Here is an 18,393-nt window from a genome sequence, read left to right as displayed (position 1 = left end):
AACCTTTCCCGGGGGTGGGTATGTCGGTGCAGCCCGGACCGGAGGATCTGACTCCGAGGAGCTCGGTGTCGATGTAACCGGGTCCCGGGAGCTCCGGTCCCAGGGCGGCCGGTGTAGCCCGGTCCGGGGAAGGGTCGCAGCAGCGCTGGGGGGTTCCCGGTCCCGGGAGGGGTCGCAGCAGCCCGGGGGGGTTCTCTGTCCCAGGAGGGGTCGCAGCAGCCCGGGGGGGTTCTCTGTCCCGAGAGGGGTCGCAGCAGCCCGGGGGGGGTTCTCTGTCCCGGGAGGGGTCGCAGCAGCCCGGGGGGGTTCTCTGTCCCAGGAGGGGTCGCAGCAGCCCGGGGGGGTTCTCTGTCCCGGGAGGGGTCGCAGCAGCCCGGGGGGGGTTCCCGGTCCTGGGAGGGGTCGCAGCAGCCCGGGAGGTTCTTTGTCCCGGGAGGGGTCGCAGCAGCCCGGGGGGGTTCCTGGTCCCAGGAGGGGTCGCAGCAACCCGGGGGGGGGTTCTCTGTCCTGGTAGGGGTCGCAGCAGCCCGGGTGGGGTTCCCGGTCCCGGGAGGGGTCGCAGCAGCCCGGGGGGGGTTCCCGGTCCTGGGAGGGGTCGCAGCAACCCGGGGGGGGTTCCCGGTCCTGGGAGGGGTCGCAGCAGCCCGGGGGGGGTTCCCGGTCCCGGGAGGGGTCGCAGCAACCCGGGGGGGCTTCCCGGTCCCGGGAGGGGTCGCAGCAGCCCGGGGCGGGGTTCTCTGTCCCGGGAGGGGTCGCAGCAGCCCGGGGGGGGTTCTCTGTCCCAGGAGGGGTCGCTGCAGCCCGGGGGTGTTCCTGGTCCCGGGAGGGGTCGCAGCAACCCAGGGCGGGGTTCTCTGTCCCGAGAGGGGTCGCAGCAACCCGGGGCGGGGTTCTCTGTCCTGGGAGGGGTCGCAGCAGCCCGGGGCGGGGTTCTCTGTCCCGGGAGGGGTCGCAGCAGCCCGGGGCGGGGTTCTCTGTCCCGGGAGGGGTCGCTGCAGCCCGGGGGGGGGGTTCTGTGTCCCGGGAGGGGTCGCTGCAGCCCCAGCCGCTCCGCTCCCGGCGGGTCGGTGCTCCCGGACCGCCCCGGGCCGGCCCCGGCGGGGCGGGTCCGGTCACATGCGCTCAGGGCCGGGCTCCGCGGCTACAAAGGGCGGCGGGGAGGGAGGGGACCCAGTTCAGAGCTCGGCTTGGCTTCCGGAGGTGAGTTCGGTCCCGTCTCCTGCGATCCCCTTGTTCTGGGGAGCCCCAGCTTGGTGGGCGCTGATCCGCGCTGGGTTTGGGGGGCTCTGACCCCACTCTCGGCTCCATTCCCCCCTAGCCCCGCCATGGCCACCAGCGAGCCCGGGACGGCACAGCCTAAGGCTGAAGAACAGCAGGTCAGGGGGGACAAGGGGTTTGGGATGTGGGGATCCAGGCGGTCCCTGCTTGGGGACAAGACTTTGCGTTATTATCCCGCCCCTGGGTGCGCTTGGAGAGTCCTCGGTGTACCCCAAACCTCAGGGTTTTGGAGATACGCAGTGCCCCGCATGCCCTGTGAGATTTGGGCATCCATCACCCCCAAGCACACATTGACCCCCTTTTCACTGACCCCCTTCTTGTTCCCCCCAGAGCATCGGGACACGGGTGGCCAGCCTGCCCCTGGTCAGCTCTGCCTATGGGATGGTGTCCACCGCCTACGCGTCCACCAAGGAGAGCCACCCCTACGTCAGGTCCGTCTGCGACGCCGCCGAAAAGGGGGTGAAGACGCTGACGGCGGCGGCGGTGAGCGGGGCCCAGCCCATCCTCACCAAGCTGGAGCCGCAGAGTGAGTGGGGTCTGGGGGGGCAGCACCCCAGGGGCTTTGGGGTGCACGAAAAGCTGGCCCTGGCAGAGCTCTCGCAAGGCAGCAGGAGAGGAATAATCTGGTTTTGTGTCTCTAGTTTATATTGTCAATAAATAAGCATTAAAAGGGCTGGAGAAGCTGAGGGGGGGCAGCACCCTGTGAATTTTGGGGTGCTGGCAAACTGACCTTAGCAGAGCTCTTGCAAGGCAGCGGAGTAGGAAGAAGTTGTTTTCTCATCTCTGGTTTTCACGGTGGACAAATAAACCTGCAAAGGGCTGGAGAAACTGGGGGGAGCAGCACCCCATGAGTTTTGGGGTGCCCCAAAGCCTGGCCCTAGCAGAGCTCTTGCAAGGCAGCAGAATATCAAGAACCATCTATTTTCACATCTCTAGTTTCCACCGCTAATGAATACGCCTGCAAAGGGCTGGATAAGCTGGAGGAGAAGCTGCCCATCCTGCAGCAGCCCACGGAGAAGGTAATGGAGTGGGGTGGAGGGAACAAACACGCTTGATGTCCTCTCACAGTGCTGCTTAAGAGGCTTGTCCACCCCTTAACCAGCTCATCTCGGACACCAAGCAGCTGGTGACATCCACAGTGACAGGGGCCAAGGATGTCCTGACCAGCACGGTGGCTGGGGCCAAGGACGCGGTGACCAGCCGGGTGACGGGTGTGATGGACATGACCAAGGGGGCCGTGCAGGGCAGCATGGAGCTCACCAAGTCGGCCGTGAGCAGCGGCGTCAGCACCGTTATGGGCTCCACCGTGGGCCAGATGGTGGTGAGCGGGGTGGGCTCCGTGCTGGAGAAGTCGGAGGAGCTGGTGGACCATTACCTGCCCATGACGGATGAGGAGCTGGGTAAGGAGCTGCTCACAGCCCCCGGAGATGTGCCGTGGGCTGGGGGTGTGGGTGGAGCCCGGGCAGGGGGATGCTGGTTCTCCATGGGTTGGTGGTTGGGGGGACCGCCTCAGCAGCTCGTCTCCCCCAGCCAAGCTGGCCACAGCTGTCGAGGGCTTCGAACCCGAGCAGCAGAAGCAGCAGCAGAGCTACTTCGTGCGCTTGGGCTCCCTCTCGACCAAGCTGCGGAACCGAGCCCTCCAGCACTCGCTGGGCAAGCTGCAGAGCGCCCGCCGCAGCAGCCAGGACGTGCTGGCCCAGCTCCAGTGCACCCTCGACCTGGTAGGACCCATCCCACGTGCCCCATGCCACCTATAGCAATGACAACACCCACACTGGGTTCTGTCTCCTCTCAGGTGGAGCAGCTCAAGCAGGGCATGGACCAGAAGCTGCAGGGAGGGCAGGAGAAGCTGCAGCAGATGTGGCTGGAGTGGAGCAAGAAGCAACCAGGTGGTGACAAGGTGCCACCGGAGGTAGGTGGAAGGGCAGGGGGGAGGTCCCCAGGGCCACCTGGTGTGTCCCCCCCGCCCCTTATCGCCTTGTCCCCCCGCAGCCGGTGGAGTCGGGGACGCTGGCCATGCTGCAGGGCTTGACGCAGCAGCTCCAGAGCTCCTGCCAGCCCTTGGTGTCCAGTCTCCAGGGTCTCCCCGCCAGCATCCAGGACACGGCGGGGCAGGTCCGGAACAACGTGGAGGAGCTGCGTGCAGCCCTGGCCTCTGCCACCTCCCTGCAGGACGTGACGGGCAGCGTCCTGGCCCAAGCGCGTGCCCGGGCCACCAAAGCCCGGCAGCTGATGGATGAGCTGGTGGAGCACGTGGCCCACAACACCCCCCTGACCTGGCTCGTGGGACCCTTTACCCCCTCAGGCCAGCGCCTGGTGGACCTGGAGATGAAGTAGCAGCCTCTGGGGTGGGGTGATGTTGGTCCCCCCCACCCCAAGCCTAGTTAGGAGCATCTACTAACCCCTGCCTGGCCCACCTTGCCCGTAACCATAGTGCCTGCCTGTACGGGGACCTCCTGCCTGCCCCAAGTGCAGCTCTGTCCCTTGTCACCTGTGCCAGGGACATGCAGTAATGTGCCTTGGTCCTCCCCAAGTGCCTGTGGGGTCACCTCTAACCCTGCCTGGATCCCCCCGCCCTGTCCGCGGTGCCTTTGAGCTCTTGGGGGGTTCGGGGTGGCTCATGAGCAATAAACTCTGGTTAGTTTTGCACTGGACTGAGGCTTCTTCTGGGGGGGGGGGGCAGGGTGGTAACAGGGGTGTCATGGCTGTGCCCCCCCCCTCCTCCCCAGGGGTTTGAGGGGTGATGTCACAGAGTCTCCGGCTTCTAATGGAATGACTGGAGGGGACAGCAGGTGCTGAGCCCCCAGGACACCGGCCTCTTCCCCCCCACCCCCAGCAGAGCCCATGGCTGAGGGTGAGGAACAACCCCCCCCCAACTAAGGCCAAGGGACTCCCATGTCCTGGGGTGTGAGGACAAGAGCAGGAGGTGACACCAGGGCTGTCCTGGGAGCAGCATCTGCCATCCCGGGGCACAGACAGGCTCGTTCTGGGGGGCTCAGGCACAGCCTGTCCCAGCAGCAGGGTCTGATGGGGGATCGGGAGCTCCTCACCCCTCCAGGAGTGAGGGCCAGCACTCCATACCCCCCAGTCCATCTGGTGGCACTGTCCCCCCAGACCAGGGTGTCACCCACACCATGAGTGACGATGGCTCTGGGGCTCCATCCTCATGATGGCAGGGCTGAGCAGGGCTCCCCCAGCACCATTCAGCCCGCACAGCATCCCCGCCACTGGCATGGCTTGTCCCAGAGATAGCATTGGGGCTCCATGGCCCCCCTTGCACCCCAGTGTCAGCGCTGTGCCCCCCGCTTCCCACAGGCAGAGCCACCCGGGACCCCGCAGATGAGGCCACCGCGCAGCCACCCCAGCAGGTACCCTGTCCCCAGGGGCTGTGACCCTGCCTGCGGTCCCACAGGTCCCTGGGGGGGACCAAGTGTTTGGGGGGGATATCTGACCACAGCCCCCCCCTGCACCCCAGGCTGCCCCCGCAAGGGGTCCACCCAGGCAGCCGGGGCTCCCCGAGGACCCTGGGGCCAGCGACCCCTCGCTTGTGAGCACTATCGTCTGTGCTGTGCTGGGCCCCCGGGGGGTCCGGATCGTGTTCCACAGCATGCAGCGGGCGCTCGACACGTCCCAGAGGTGGCTGAACCGGCACCTGAGCGAGAGGCAGGCGGGTAAGAGACCCCGGGGTGCTGCTGGGGGTCCCCATGGCCCCTTTGTCATGGGATGCTGCTGGGGTCCCCATGTCCCCTTCCTCTCAGGGCACTGCTGGGCATCCTGGTGTTCACCTTCACCCCCTTCACCCTGGGATTCTGCTGGGTGTCCCCATGTCCCTTTTGCTTTGAGGTGCTGCTGGGCATCCCCATGTCCCCTTCATCTCAAGGTGCTGCTGGGCATCCCCATGTCCCTTTCGCTCTGGGGTGTTGCTGGGCGTCCCCATGTCCCTTTTGCTCTGAGGTGTTGCTGGGTGTCCCCATGTCCCTTTTGCTCTGGGGTGTTGCTGGGTGTCCCCATGTCCCTTTTGCTCTGGGGTGTTGCTGGGGGTCCCCATGTCCCTTTCGCTCTGGGGTGTTGCTGGGGGTCCCCATGTCCCTTTCGCTCTGGGATGTTGCTGGGGGTCCCCATGTCCCTTTTGCTCTGGGATATTGCTGGATGTCCCCATCACCCAGGATGCTGTTGGGGGCCAGCACCCCATCTCCAGCCCCTCTCCCTGCACTGTGAAGGGGCCAGATTTGCCTTGGCTGAGTTCTCTGGCTCAAACATCTCCTTCCCCTCTGCTCCCTCGCAGATGAAGCCCGGAGACGAGTGGTGGCCATAACACAGCAGCTCTGGCCGCGGCCACCAGACATCCGCCCCCAGCTCGCCCGGCTCCAGCGCGTCCTCGGCCTGGTGAGAACCGCTCATTCGCAATGCCGGGGGGTGCCGGGGGATCCCCACCGTGCCCAGGACCCCCATCCCCATGGTGCCGTTCCTCTCGCAGACGGACTCCACGCGGGAAGGTGGTGGCCCGGAGGTGTACAGGACCATGGTGACGGTGCGGGGACAGGTGGCGGCTGCGGGTTGGATGCTGGTGCAGCAGCTGTGGGACGTCTCGGCCAGGCTGTGGGACGTCTCGGAGAACCTGCGGGCTGGGGCCGAGAGGCTGCGGGTGCCGCTGAGCAAGGCAGCGCGGAGAGCGCGGCGCAGGGTGGCCGAGCTCCGTAACGTCTTTGTCCAGGTCGGGTCCCTGGAGGAGCTGCTGGTGGTCGTGGTGACCCGGGGAGAGGAGGTGGTGACCCAGGCCTGGCAGGCGCTGGGGGTGTTCCTGCTCCAGCACCCGGCACTGGGGTGGCTGCAGGACGCTGCTGGGACGGGGAGACCAGACGCCACCGATGCTGCTGGGACAGGGAGACCAGATGCCACCAAGGCTGCTGGGACAGGGAGACCAGACACCACCAATGCTGCTGGGATAGTGAGACAAGACGCCACCGATGCTGCTGGGACAGGGAGACCAGACACCACCAATGCTGCTGGGATAGTGAGACAAGACGCCACCGATGCTGCTGGGACAGGGAGACCAGACACCACCGATGCTGCTGGGACGGTGCCACCGGACACCACCAAATCTGCAGAGATGGTGACACCAGACAGCACCAGTTCTGCTGAGACGCTGGCACCAGGCAGCACCAAATCAGCTGAGATGGTGACACCAGACACCACTAATTCTGCTGAGATGGTGGCACCGGACAGCACCAAATCTGCAGAGATGGTGGCACCAGACGTGACCAGTTCAGCTGGGATGGTGGCACCAGACAGCACTGAGGCTGCTGAGATGGTGACACCAGACAGTGCCGAGGCTGCTGAGCCACCAGACACTGCCCCCCGGGACCCGCAGCCCTAAGGGCGCCCCAGTTTAACCAGCCATGCGAGGATCTGAAACCCCATGGTGTCCTCGGTGCCACCAACAAGGCTCTGCTCATGCTGATGTCCGTGTCCTGGTGTTGTTCTGTCCCCCAGTGCTGCAATGGCCAAAGGCAAGAGGGGAGTTTGCGGGGGGGGGTGATACAAGCTGCTTGCCGGGGGTAGCACAGGGTGGTGACATGTCCCAGTGTCCCCATTTCCCCAGCATGGGGGCCAGGTTGTCCCCTCCTCTCTTACATGTCCCCAGCCCTGCACCAGCCCCCATATTCCCCCCGCATCTTTGCCATTTCTCCTCCCGCTTCCCAGCAATTGGGTAAAAGGCACATGGGGCTTTTTATATTTATTTATATATATTTTTTTAGGTTTTGTTTGGGTTTTGTTTACGGAGCATGAAATCAGCCTCTCCCCAAAGGCAGAGTTACAGCAAGAGCAGCCTCAAAGTGGGGTGGGGGGGTCCCCCCCGCTGCGCTGGCACAAACGAGGACGCGGCAGCTGGTTGAGCTGGGAACATCTTTATTTTTACATGTACAAAAGCTTCAGATCTTTCGCAAAAGAGCGGACAGACAGACGGCCCAAGATGCTGCCCAGCACAAGGCAGGATGCTGCCACGGTTCAGTCCCTCCCTGGCTGAGATAGGAGAGAACACACCGGTTTTATTCCGGTTTTAACCCAAAAGCTGCGTCCCTTGGGGCAGAGGGACCTGACTCCAGCAGCTGCCTCTGGCCAGAGTGAGGATGATGATGGTGGGGAAGGGGACTCAGAGAAGCCCCCGTGTCCAAGGCAGAGCCAGGTTGGGCTGTCCCGCTCCCCTCACTAGGGACAGGGACACCCAGCAGTGCCAGGTCCTGGCTTATGGGGACATTTTCCAGCCCCAGGTTGGGGGGGGACACTCCTGCCCTCCCCTTGTCACAGTCAGCGATGCCTCAAGAAACAAGACACTAGGGCTCCTTGTGTTTTGTTTTTTCATTAAAAAACCCTTTATATTCATTTCATGGCGGTTGAAATCACAAGAAATTTTGTGGGAGGGGGAAAAAATAAAACAACCAAAAATAAAGAAACCAAAATTCAAACAAAACAAAAAAGAGGGGACAAACACAGACAACCAGCACAGCTTCCCCGTGGCCGGTGCTTTGGCGGGACGGGGGGCACAGGACAAGATCTAGGACATCAGCTACTGTGTGACTTAGTGAAGTAACTCAAGCAGAGGCTGCTCTGCTGTTGCAGCCCCTCTTCGTCCTCCTCCTCCTCCTCCTCAGCTCTCCTCGGTGTCATCTGCAGCCTCTGCCTCCCCGCGACCAGCTCGCTCGGCCTTGGGATAGTCCTGCACGCTGCGGGGGAAACAGAGCTCTGTCAGCCAGTGTCCTCCTTCCCGAGCCGGGAAAAGCCCAAACACCCCCCAAAATTCCCCAAAACCATCCATATGAGAGCCCAGCGGGGACATGAATCAGATCCTGGGCAACTCCCGCTCCCCGCGCTCACTTGTTGTGCGTCTCCTCGGCCGACGCCTCCGGTTCTCCAGCTCCCAGCCCTTGGCTTTTGTCCTTCTCCTCCGTGCCCTCCGCTTTTTGGGACAGGGATTCACCATTCACAGGTCCTGATAAGTCTAAAAGGGAAGAGAGAGGCTCAGACACCCCATCCCCATCGTTCATCTCGACCCCAAGGGGCTGCGCAACCCACGGCCATGGGCTGCGCAACCCACCCAGACTACAGTGAGGGGACACCCAGACCTGGCTTGATCCCAATTGCTATGAAAAAAGCCCCAAAGAGTCCAACCCCCGCACCCAGAGCGGATTTTCCCCATCAGCTCCTCGGAGAAGGCTCCTGCAGCAGCGCCAGGATGTCCCCGGGCAGGGTGGAAGATCCCGCTCCCCAGCGCCTGCCAAGAGCCGGAGCCGGCGGCCCAGGGCGGCTCCACATTCCTGCAGCTCCCGGGGCTGGCAGAGGAGCCGCTGGCCCAAAAACCAGCCCCGAGGCTCCCAAAGTCGGGGTGGGGTTCGCCCTCTGCTCCCAGTGCCGCCAGCACTCCCCGTCCCGGCCTTTCCCCCTCCTGGCACCGTGAAACAGGACGGGAGGTGACACGTGGGGCTGACTAACCCTGCTGCCACCAAGGCCAAGAGCCACCCTTGTTTGTAACCCCAGGGGGAAGTGCTGTGTCCCTGTTTGTGTCCCCAGGGAGCAGCACTGGGACACACAGGGAACGTTACCTGCGTTTGTCTCCTCTTCCCCCTTCTCGTTCCGCGTCTCCCCACCCGCCAGCTTCTCCTGGCCCTTCTCCGCCTCCCCCTTGTCCTTCTCCGTTCCAGCTTTGTTGGCTTTCTGGATCGCTTCCAGCTTTGGTCCCAGGACACGCGACTTCAACCGGGTGTAGACCTCAGCAGCTTTCTCCATCACGTCCTTGTTTGCTTTATAGCGACGGATCTGCACCAGAAAAGGAAGGAGGGGCGGTGTGATGGCCGGGGGGGCCACGCAGGCGCTTCGCTCTCTGGAGCGGGGACTCAGCCCTCTGCCCTACCTTCTTCAGCGTGGCCACCACGTCGGTGTGCTTCTGGAGGATGTGAGAGGTGACCTGGAGTGTGCCCAGCTCCTCCAGCGCGTTCAGACACCGCTTGATGTCCTGCAAGGGTGACAACAAGATCAGCAGCTGCCTGGAAGCCTCCCCGTGGGCACCCGGGGCAGCGCGGTGTGGAGCACAGTCCCCTAATGCCACCCAGCACCCCGAAAGGGAATCGCAGAATTGTAGATTCAGAATGATTTGGGTTGAAGGGACCTTCCCAGCTCCCCAGTGCCCCCCCTGCCATGACAGGGACATCTGCACCAGCTCAGGGTGCTCAGAGCCCCGTCCAGCCTGGCCTGGGATGTCTCAGGGATGGTTCATCCACCACCTCTCTGGCCAACCTGGGCCAGGCTCTCACCACCCTCAGAGCCAACAATTCCTCATGTGTAGATGAGGAAGAGGAGATTCAGTCAGGTCCAGCACCCCCATGTATCACAGCCAGGCACGGCTCACACGGTGACCGAGGCCAAAGGGACCTCCCAGGCCAGGCCAAGGCTCTCAGAACTCACCGGATTATCCACCTTCAGCGCAAACTTGATCTCGCTGTGAAGTTTCTGAAGTTTCTCTTCCACTGTGGGTTCTGGAGCAACAAGAAAGACATGCTGACACATCAGGTCACCGGGGCAGCACTGCCCAGAGCCCTGGACCTCTCCTCAGCAAGGGTTTGGTTTCCTCCTGCACCTCCAAGGTCAAGCAGAGCCCCAGGGACCTTTCCAAAGATGTGCCAAGATGGGGAGGGATGCAGCAAGCTCACTGTCTCTGCATACCCTGTCAATATTACCCAACATGATACTGGGACCACAGCAGCACTGGGAAGGGCCACGGTACAACCACACTGATCCTAGCAGGAAAAATCCCTTCCCTGGGAGTGGGGAACCAACCCTGCTCCCCTTCTCTCCCTCTGTGACGGCAAACAACAGTTTTCTCACCCTTTTTCTTCTCCATCCTCCTTTCAGGGATGGGCTCAGATTTCTTCCGGCCTCGTTCCACTTTCACAGGTCTGCGGGAGGAAAAGGAAAGAGGTAAAACGGTTATGGTTCAGGTGAGGGTAACGAGAAGGGTGACAGCCCCCGTCGGCATGTCCCCCTGGCACAATTTGGGCAGCAGAGCCCCACCGTGCTCCACCCACGCTCCCCGGGACTGCAGAGAGGCACAGCCCCAATGCAACACCCCAAGGATCTGCCCCTGTGATGGAAAACTCCAGGGTGTCCCTCAGCACCTTCTCCAGCCCCTCCAGGACGGGGGGAACCATCCAGCCCCCTCCAGGTGCTGCTGGCCCAGGGGAGCCCCATCCCCACCCCATGGGGGCAGCTGGAATGGCCCTGTCCTCAGGGGAAGGGAAGCATCGGTGTGGGGAGGGGAGATGCTGACTTGTTGCGCGGTTTCTCCTCTGCTCGGCCCCTCTTCTCCTTCTGATTTGGTTTCCTTGACAACTCCGAGGGCTGCTTCTTCGCAGGCTTCTTTACCTTGGAGGAGAGAACAATGCAGGCGAGAACGGCAGAGCCCTCCCCGCTGCGGGAGGGTGACGGTGCCACATTCCGGCAACGCGAGCAGCCGGCACCCATCACACCACCCCTGCGGGTGCCTTTGGGTGCAGGGGCATCCCTGCACAGGATAAAAAAGGCATAATAGAATCATTTTGTTTGGAAAGCACCCTCAAGATCAGTCTCCAACCATAACCCATCCCTGGCACTGCCCCATGTCCTGAGAACCTCATGTCCGTCTGTCCAGCCCTCCAGGGATGGTGACTCCAGCACTGCCCTGGGCAGCCTGTTCCAATGCCCCACAGCCCTTTGGGGAAGAAATTGTTCCTAAATCCAACCTCAGCCTCCCCTGGCGCAACTTGAGGCCGTTTCCTCTGCTCCTGGCGCTTGTTCCTGGGGAGCAGAGCCCGACCCCCCTGGCTCCAAGCTCCTTTCAGGCAGTTCAGAGATCAGAAGGTCTCCCCTCAGCTCCTGTTCTCCAGCTGAACCCCCAGGTCCCTCAGCTGCTCCATCACACTTGTGCTCCAGCCCCTCACCAGCTCCGTTCCCTTTTCTCAACTCGCTCCAGCACCTCAAGGGTTTTCTTGGCACGAGGGGCCCAAAACTGCCCCCAAGATTTGAGTCTGGCTGCTGCTTCCTCCGGCTCCAGGAAGCAGAGGGAACAAACGCAGTGACCGTGGAGCAAGGGACAGAACCATTGGGATGCGAGACCCACAGCTGGATGGGGCGTTCTGGACCAGGGAGAGCCCTGGCATGGATGTGCCTACGGACACAAACCTCCCCAGCGCTCGTGGGCCACCCCAGATCGAGACAGCAGGTCCCTGTGGCTCCTGGAGGTCCCTGCGGTGGCAGGGAGGTGACAGGCTGCCTGTCCATCCCCAGCTCCCCTTGGTTCTGCACTCACCTCTTTCTCCAGCTCCAGTTCAGAGTCTGAGGAGGACGCGGCCTTGGCCCGGCCTTTCCGGCCCTTTTTGGCCACTTCATCCTCCGCGCTGCTGTCTGAATCCGAGCGCACCTCCTCGCCCTTCTCTGCCTTCTCCTTCCTCTTCTCCTTCTCCTCTTTCTCCTGCTCCCGCAGCCGACGGATCTCTTCCTCCTGCTCCCTCTTCCTCTTCTCCTCCAGCTCTCGCCGTCGTTCTTCGTCTCGCCTCTTCCACTCGCTGATGCGATCCACGTCACTATCGCTGTCGCTGCCAAGGACAGAGCACGCTTGGACCCCTCATGCGGAGGGGAGGCGGGTGACATCGCCCCAGCCCAGCTCCACGGGTGACAACGTCCCAGCTGATCTCACCTGTCGCTGCTGGAGCTGGTGGGGACACGCTCGGGCTTCGGTTTCCTGCCCCGGGGCTTGGGAGGGGGTTTCTCAGCTGCAAGACAACGGGGAGATGTTCAGCAGGAGCCCTGGGTGTCCCTCTGTTGAAACAGCCCCAAATCAGGGGGGCAAAAGGCTGTTGGAAGGTGGCCATGACAGAAGGGGACCCCAGGAGCCCCCAGCCTCACGTTCTCTCCAGCCTGCGAGGAGGACAACGGTGGTGGAAGAAGCTTCCTGGGCCTCACCTGGCTTCCTGCCCCGCGGAGGCTTCTTCACAGACACGTCCGAGTCCGAGTCGGAGTTGGAATCCGACTTGGTCATGTCCACAGTCGCATTTCTCATTTCCAAATCTGAGTCCACTTTGGAGTCTGAGTCTGAGCCGGATTCCACTTTCTGCAGGTAGAGAGTGAGCGGGGTTGGACCGGGAGGGTGGCAGTGGCTCAGCAGCATGCTCAAAACCACAGCAATGCCCCCAAAACACAGCAATGCGCCCCAAAAGCACAGCAATGCGCCCCAAAAGCACAGCAGCACAAAGCACAACCAAGTCAGAGGCACCAGCGAGGTCCATCCTGGTGCTCTGAATCTGAATCAGAGCCCTGACGCCCCCCAGCCCGCTCCACAGACCCCAAACTCTTACCTTCTTCTTCCTCCCCACTGCCGGCATCCTCCGCGGAGCTCTGGCCACCGGCTTCTTCTCAGGAGTGAAGTCCTGAAGGCAAACACAGGTAGGAAGATGAGGGAAGAGTCTCACGAGGGTTTCAGAATGGGTCAGGTTCCCTGCAGCCGCTGCCCGCGCAGACGGCGATGCCGCCACCCTCCGCACAAGCCTTTCCCCAAACCCTCTCACCTGGTCGCTGTTTTTTTCTGACTCGGAAGACGTTTCCGAGTTCTCCTCTTCTGACGGGGAGGGGCTGCCCTGATCCAGGTCACTGGAGGATTTCCGAGGCCGTTTTGTCACCGGCATCTGATATCCAAGAAGTGACAATGTCAGAGAACCTATCACAACAGGCCCTGCTCAAAAGTCTGTTCCCATCTTTCTTATCAGCCCCTTTTAAGTCCGGAAAGGCCACCATAAGGTCTCCCCAGAGCTTCTCTTCTGCAGCTGAACACCCCAACTCTCTCAGCCTGTCCCCAGCAGAGCTGTTCCAGAATCAGATCATTTCTGTGGCTCCTCCACCCTCTTTCCAACAGTGACCCCTGCCCAGGACACCCTCCCGTCCCCACATCACCCCCGACACTCACTTTCATAGCCAACGATTTCCGCTTCATCCCGCTGTGGTCGCTGCCTTGATCCGAGTCCTCATCGCTTTCCATTTTCTCCGTGGCGACTGCAGCCATGGCAGCATCTTCCTCATCGTCGCCCACATCGCTTCCCCCCATCGGGTCGTTCTCGGGAACGTCGCTGTCCGAGGAGCTCGTGGGCTAAAGACAGTGGAGACAAGAGTCGTGTTACTGCATCGCCCCGAGGGGGCTGTGGTGCATTGGGGGGAGAGGAGAAGGGGCACAGTGGGGTGAGGAGCGATGGATGGCAGAGATGTGGGTGCAGGAGCGTGGGATAGCCCCCCCATGGCACAGAACCCCTCAGCATTGCTCTGGGGCAGGGGGACAACGTCACCAGCCCTTCAGCGAGGACATTCAATCAACAACCCCCTTCTAATTCCTCTGTCCCTCACCCTGAGATCACCAGCAACGTCTTCTCCCTCTGGATCCCATAGCTCAGCTTCCCTCGTCCCCAAATCCTTGCACTCTGCCACAGACCCCGGAGCAGCCGAGACCCGACAGCCCAACGGCGCCAGACACGTTGGGTGGTTCAATTCAGCCCCCTCGGTGCCAAGGAGCAGCCGTTCATTGCTCAGCTGGTCACCAGCCCTCGACGCGGTTCAGGAAAATGTCCAGCACGGCAGCCACAGCTCTTCCCAGTTGGGATCTCCAGTGTCCTGCTCCCTCGTTCCCACATAGGGAAGGTCTCCTGGCTTTCCATGAGGTTCCTCACGCAAGGACATCGCACCCAAGGGGTCTTCTAGAGCTGAGAATCTTCCAAGTCTCTCCTTGTCCTTGACTGTTCCTGGCAACTCACTTCATTGAGGTCTCAAAACCAAAAAAGATCTCAACTTCAGGCTGTTCTTCTTTTGGCCACAAGATGCAGTTGGTGTTTGTGAACCCGCAGCCTTGGCGGGGCCGCTGGTGTCACCTCGGTCCCTTGATCACAGCAGATCCTTCACCAACAGGTTTTCTGGGAGGCCCTGGGCAACGCAGGTGCTGCTCCCTCACCAGCACCAACCTCCCACCCAACAAGCTCAAGCTCTCCAGGTTTTCAAGCATCTCCACCATCTCTCCTAACCCTGCACCTGTGGTTTGGGTTCAACCATCTCCCACAGCCACTCAAACCGCATCCTCTCCCCTGCGCTGGCAGCGGGGGCTCATTCCCCACACCTGCCCCCCTTCTAAAACACCTTGTATTGGAAACTCATCTTAAAAACCTTCCTCTGCCTCTTCAGACCAAGTGCCTACAGAGCTGCGCTGGATGTCCTCTTTGAAGATGGCTCTACAACCAATCGTATCATGCAACGATGGTTCCGAAATACCCACACAAGCCATTTTGACAGCAAAGAGCCGTCTCCCAGCCTGCTCAAGGAGCAGCTTTCAGGTCAGGACCTTGGAAATGGATGAAGAACAGGCCTGCCCAGCCATCTGGACACAGGTCTGGGAGCTGGGAATGAGCAAACCTCAAGTTCCCGCTCTGATAACAAAACCCTCTGTGGTTTTGGGCAAGTGGCACAAAGCACATCCCCGATTCCACCTTGAAAATGGGGCGAAAGCATCTTCCTCCAGAGGAGGAGGAGGAGGAGGAGGAGGATGAGGAGGGCTGACCCCCTCAGGAAGGGAGAGGACAAGGCAGGGAAGCTACTTCAACCCCGAGAGAGCCGAGCTGGAAGTGCGTAGACACCAGAGCAACGGGAAGCAGGAAAAAAGAGAGCGATCGGGAGGAAAGCAGAGCGGGAGGCAGCCCGTGGCCTGGCAGCCCCGCGCGGGCCCGCACTCACCCCTGGGGCACTGTAACTGGCGTGAGGGTTGTTCTGGATTTCCCACAATCCCTCGTTGAAGCCTTTTCTCTTGTTCGGTTTCCCATATTTGTCTTTATATTTTTCATAAGGGAAGAGATCTTTAGGGCCCAAGAAGGCGCTGGAGAAGAAACAAAGCAGAGGTGAGGCCGGAGCGGAGGCAGCGGGACAAAGCCCCGAGAGGAGAGCGAGGCAGCGCTTACGTCTCGTGGGTGCCGAAGAAGAAGATGGGGTACTTGTTCGGTGGGGGTTTCACGGCGCCGTCCGCGATGTCATCGATCTGAAAGGAAACCCAAAGCAGGAGGTGGTCAGAGAGAGCGGCTGGAGCACTTCCTCCGCAAGGCACGTCAAGCCCCCGGCTAGCAGCGTCGGCAACCTGCACCTGCTTGGAGGCAAGCACGGCAAGAAAGCACCCGGCGGGGGACGTCGCTACGCACAAGAGTCCCGCTGCGGCGTCTGGATCTCTAGAAGAGTAACAGAAGGAATCCGGCACGGGGGCTCTGTGGCCAGAGCTCGGCGCGAGGTCGTCTCTCTCACCACCCGGGGAAGTGTGGGCCTTGTGCTACTCCCCAGAGATCCATCGCACCGGCCGCCTCGGCGGGGGGGACGCCCGAGGGAAGCCCCTCCAGCCCGGGGTTGGGGGGCGATTGCTCCTGAGGGTCCTTCCAGGTTGGAGACCGGCCGCAGGAGCAGCCCCTGCTGCCAGCGGGACGCGTCGGGGGGTCACCCCGTCTTCTTCCCTGCGCCCGTCCGGCTGCTCCACGTGGTCGGGCGGGAGCCTCGGGGTGCGCAGGGGGTGCCCCACGTGCTGGGGAGGTCTTCGGGTTGGGGGGAGAAGCGTTCCCCAAAAGAGCAAGCGAGCTAAAAGCAGGAGGGGCTGCAGACGCCGGCAGCGCAAGGGCTCTGCTGGAAGGAGCGAGTCCTGTCAGCGCCATGCGGGCCGTGGCAGCGCGGGGACAGCGTCCCAGATCTCCCGGCATGGTGTGGCCAAGCGACAGCATCTCTGGCACCCAGAGCCTCCCCGGTACCCGCTGGCCCCGATCCTGCACCGTCTCCACCTGCCAGTCTCTTGCTATCACGCACCTTCAGCCAACAAACCCGTCAATGGCGACCACTACGGAGCCCCCGTCCGAGCCCCCGAGCCACCTCGCACTCCCCTCGGGAGCTCGTCTGACACCGGCCCCCGCGCCTCGGGTGTCACCGCAGCACAACGCTGTCACCCAGCCGGCAGGACCCCGCGTCCCCTGCCACACGCGCTCCATCCGCGCCCCCAAACGGTATCAGCACCCCACGAGCGCTCAGCGCAGCCCCCACACGTGTCACACCCAGGTGCTGTCCCCAGCCCCCAGCTCTGTCCCCACCCAGTGCTGGGTGACATCCATGCTGGGAAGGGGAATGGGGGATGTCTGCAGGGGCAGGGTCCTGTTGTGCTGGGGGGATGAGGATGAGGCGGGAGGGTGAAGGGCAGGGGGTGTGGGGGACACCCCATCTCTCTCTTGGTGCAGGTGCCAGCATGAGAGTCCCAGTCTTGTGCTGGATCTCCTCCCAGTGGAGGTGCCAGCATGGGACCCCAAATTCACGTCTGGGACCCCCATCCCAGTCTGGGTTTGTCCATCCTGATACAGGTGCCACCACGGCACCCCCTTCCCGGGATCACATCCCAATTCCAGTTTGGGTGCTGGTGTGGGGTGCCCCATCCCAGTGCAGGACCTCATCCCAGAACGGGACCTCGAATTCCAGTCTGGGGCACAGTGCCCGTACAGGATCCCTGTGCCAGCCCCGAGCCCTCATCCCAGTACAGGTGCAGACATGGGGTTCCCCATTCCATTACGGGACTCCCGTACTGGGTCCCCATCCCAGTCTGGGTGCTGGGATGGGACCTCCCATGCTGGTACAGGACACCCCATCCCGGTACAGGTGCTGGTACCAGAGCTCCCGCCCCATCCCGGGATGCCCCAGCCTGGTGTGGGTGCTGGGATGGGGCTCTCCACACCAGTCCGGGGCTGCTGCGGATCCCTCCCCTCAGGACAGACCCCGGGCTGGGTCTCGTGCCCCGGTTGGGGACACCCCGAGCCGGTACAGGGTCCCATCCCGGCAGGGACCCCCGTCCCGGTGCGGGATGCTCCACGCCAGGACCAGAAGGTGCCGTTATGGGATCTCCATCCCAGTAGGGTGCTGGTACGAGTCCCTCATGCCAACACCGGCCCCATCCCGGGGCAGGCGGGGGTACCGGGTCCCCATCCCGGTACCGGACACCCCATCCTGGTACCGGACACCCCATCCCGGTACCGGACACCCCATCCCGGGGCAGGTACCGTTATGGCACCTCCATCCCGCTACGGGCTCCCCACCCCGGGACAGGAGGCGGTGCGTGTCCCCATCCCGGTACCGGCCCCCATCCCGGTACGGGATCTCCGGTTCGGCCCGGGCCCCCCCCGGCCCGGCGCGTCCAACCCCCTCCCAGGTGCGTTCCCAAGCCGGCGCGGTCCCGCGGTCTCACCCGGGCCGGCCAGTGCGGGTAGCCCTTCATCTTGGCGAAGACGAGGTCTCCGGGTTTGAAGCTGTGCGGCATGGCGGCCGCGGGCGGGGCGGCGGCGGAGGCCCAGGCCGCGGGCAGCACCGGGCAGCGGGGCGGGAACGGCCCGGCCTGCAGGATGTCCCGCCCCCGCCCGCGGCTCCAGATCCCGTTGGCTCGGCGCCGCGTCGCTCCGCTGTCTCGTCCAATGGGAGCGAGGCGAGGGCACGCCGAGATAACGGGATTGGGCCGCGCCGCCAGTGGCGCCGAAGCGGGGGGCGCTGGGGGGGCGTGGCCAGAGGGGCGGGGGAGCTGCGTGGGACGGGGCTGGGGACAAGGCTGGGGGGAGGACAGGGACGTAGGGAGGGGGACAGGGCCATAGGGTAGGGGACAGGGCCATAGGGTGAGGGTCAGGGCTGTAGGGAAGGGGACAGGGCCATAGGGTGAGGGTCAGGGCTATAGGAAGGGGACAGGGCTATAGGGTGGGGGTCATGGCTATAGGAAGGGGACAGGGTTATAGCATGGGGGGCAAGGCCATAGGGTGAGGATAAGGGCTGCAGGGAGGGGGACAGTGCGATAGGGTGAGGGACAGGGCCATAGGATGCGGGACAGGCCATAGGGAGGAGGACAGGGCTATAGGGGATGGGACAGGGCAGCTGAGGACTCCCTGTGCCCCAGGACTGAGGGGCCTGTGTGGTTGGGGTGGCAGGAATTGTCCCTGGGATGAAGACAGGGCCACCAGCACTGGGGGACAGGGTTAGTCCAGCTCTACCTGCCTTTGCTTTTAAAAC

The 18,393-nt window shown here is 62.9% G+C and overlaps 2 protein-coding genes across 2 annotated transcripts; one reads left to right on the top strand and one right to left on the bottom strand.

The window, feature by feature from the left end:
- Window positions 1–1,325: 1,325 nt before the first annotated feature.
- Window positions 1,326–3,615, top strand: LOC308049680 (perilipin-3-like; the record flags this gene model as incomplete). The annotated part of the gene is made up of 7 exons (XM_080359453.1): window positions 1,326–1,376; window positions 1,609–1,804; window positions 2,215–2,297; window positions 2,381–2,678; window positions 2,809–2,999; window positions 3,074–3,190; window positions 3,271–3,615. 7 exons carry the CDS (start codon window positions 1,326–1,328, stop codon window positions 3,613–3,615), a joined length of 1,281 nt encoding a protein of 426 aa, XP_080215579.1.
- A 3,589-nt stretch (window positions 3,616–7,204) lies between these two features.
- HDGFL2 (HDGF like 2) lies at window positions 7,205–17,704 on the bottom strand. Its single transcript, XM_080359436.1, has 16 exons — window positions 17,588–17,704; window positions 15,291–15,367; window positions 15,070–15,208; window positions 13,268–13,447; window positions 12,873–12,989; window positions 12,663–12,734; window positions 12,271–12,418; window positions 12,005–12,080; window positions 11,618–11,903; window positions 10,601–10,695; window positions 10,159–10,229; window positions 9,739–9,809; window positions 9,188–9,289; window positions 8,880–9,093; window positions 8,155–8,278; window positions 7,205–8,003 (listed from the first exon to the last, which is right to left on the bottom strand). Exons 1-16 carry the CDS (start codon window positions 17,657–17,659, stop codon window positions 7,928–7,930), a joined length of 1,920 nt encoding a protein of 639 aa, XP_080215562.1. The 5' UTR covers window positions 17,660–17,704; the 3' UTR covers window positions 7,205–7,927.
- Window positions 17,705–18,393: the final 689 nt, after the last annotated feature.

This window comes from Nesoenas mayeri (genome assembly GCF_963082525.1).
Source record: "Nesoenas mayeri genome assembly, chromosome: 25".
NCBI lineage: Eukaryota > Metazoa > Chordata > Aves > Columbiformes > Columbidae > Nesoenas > Nesoenas mayeri.
The sequence above is the reverse complement of the archived record's forward strand: the minus strand, read 5'-3'. Positions and strand labels throughout refer to the sequence as shown.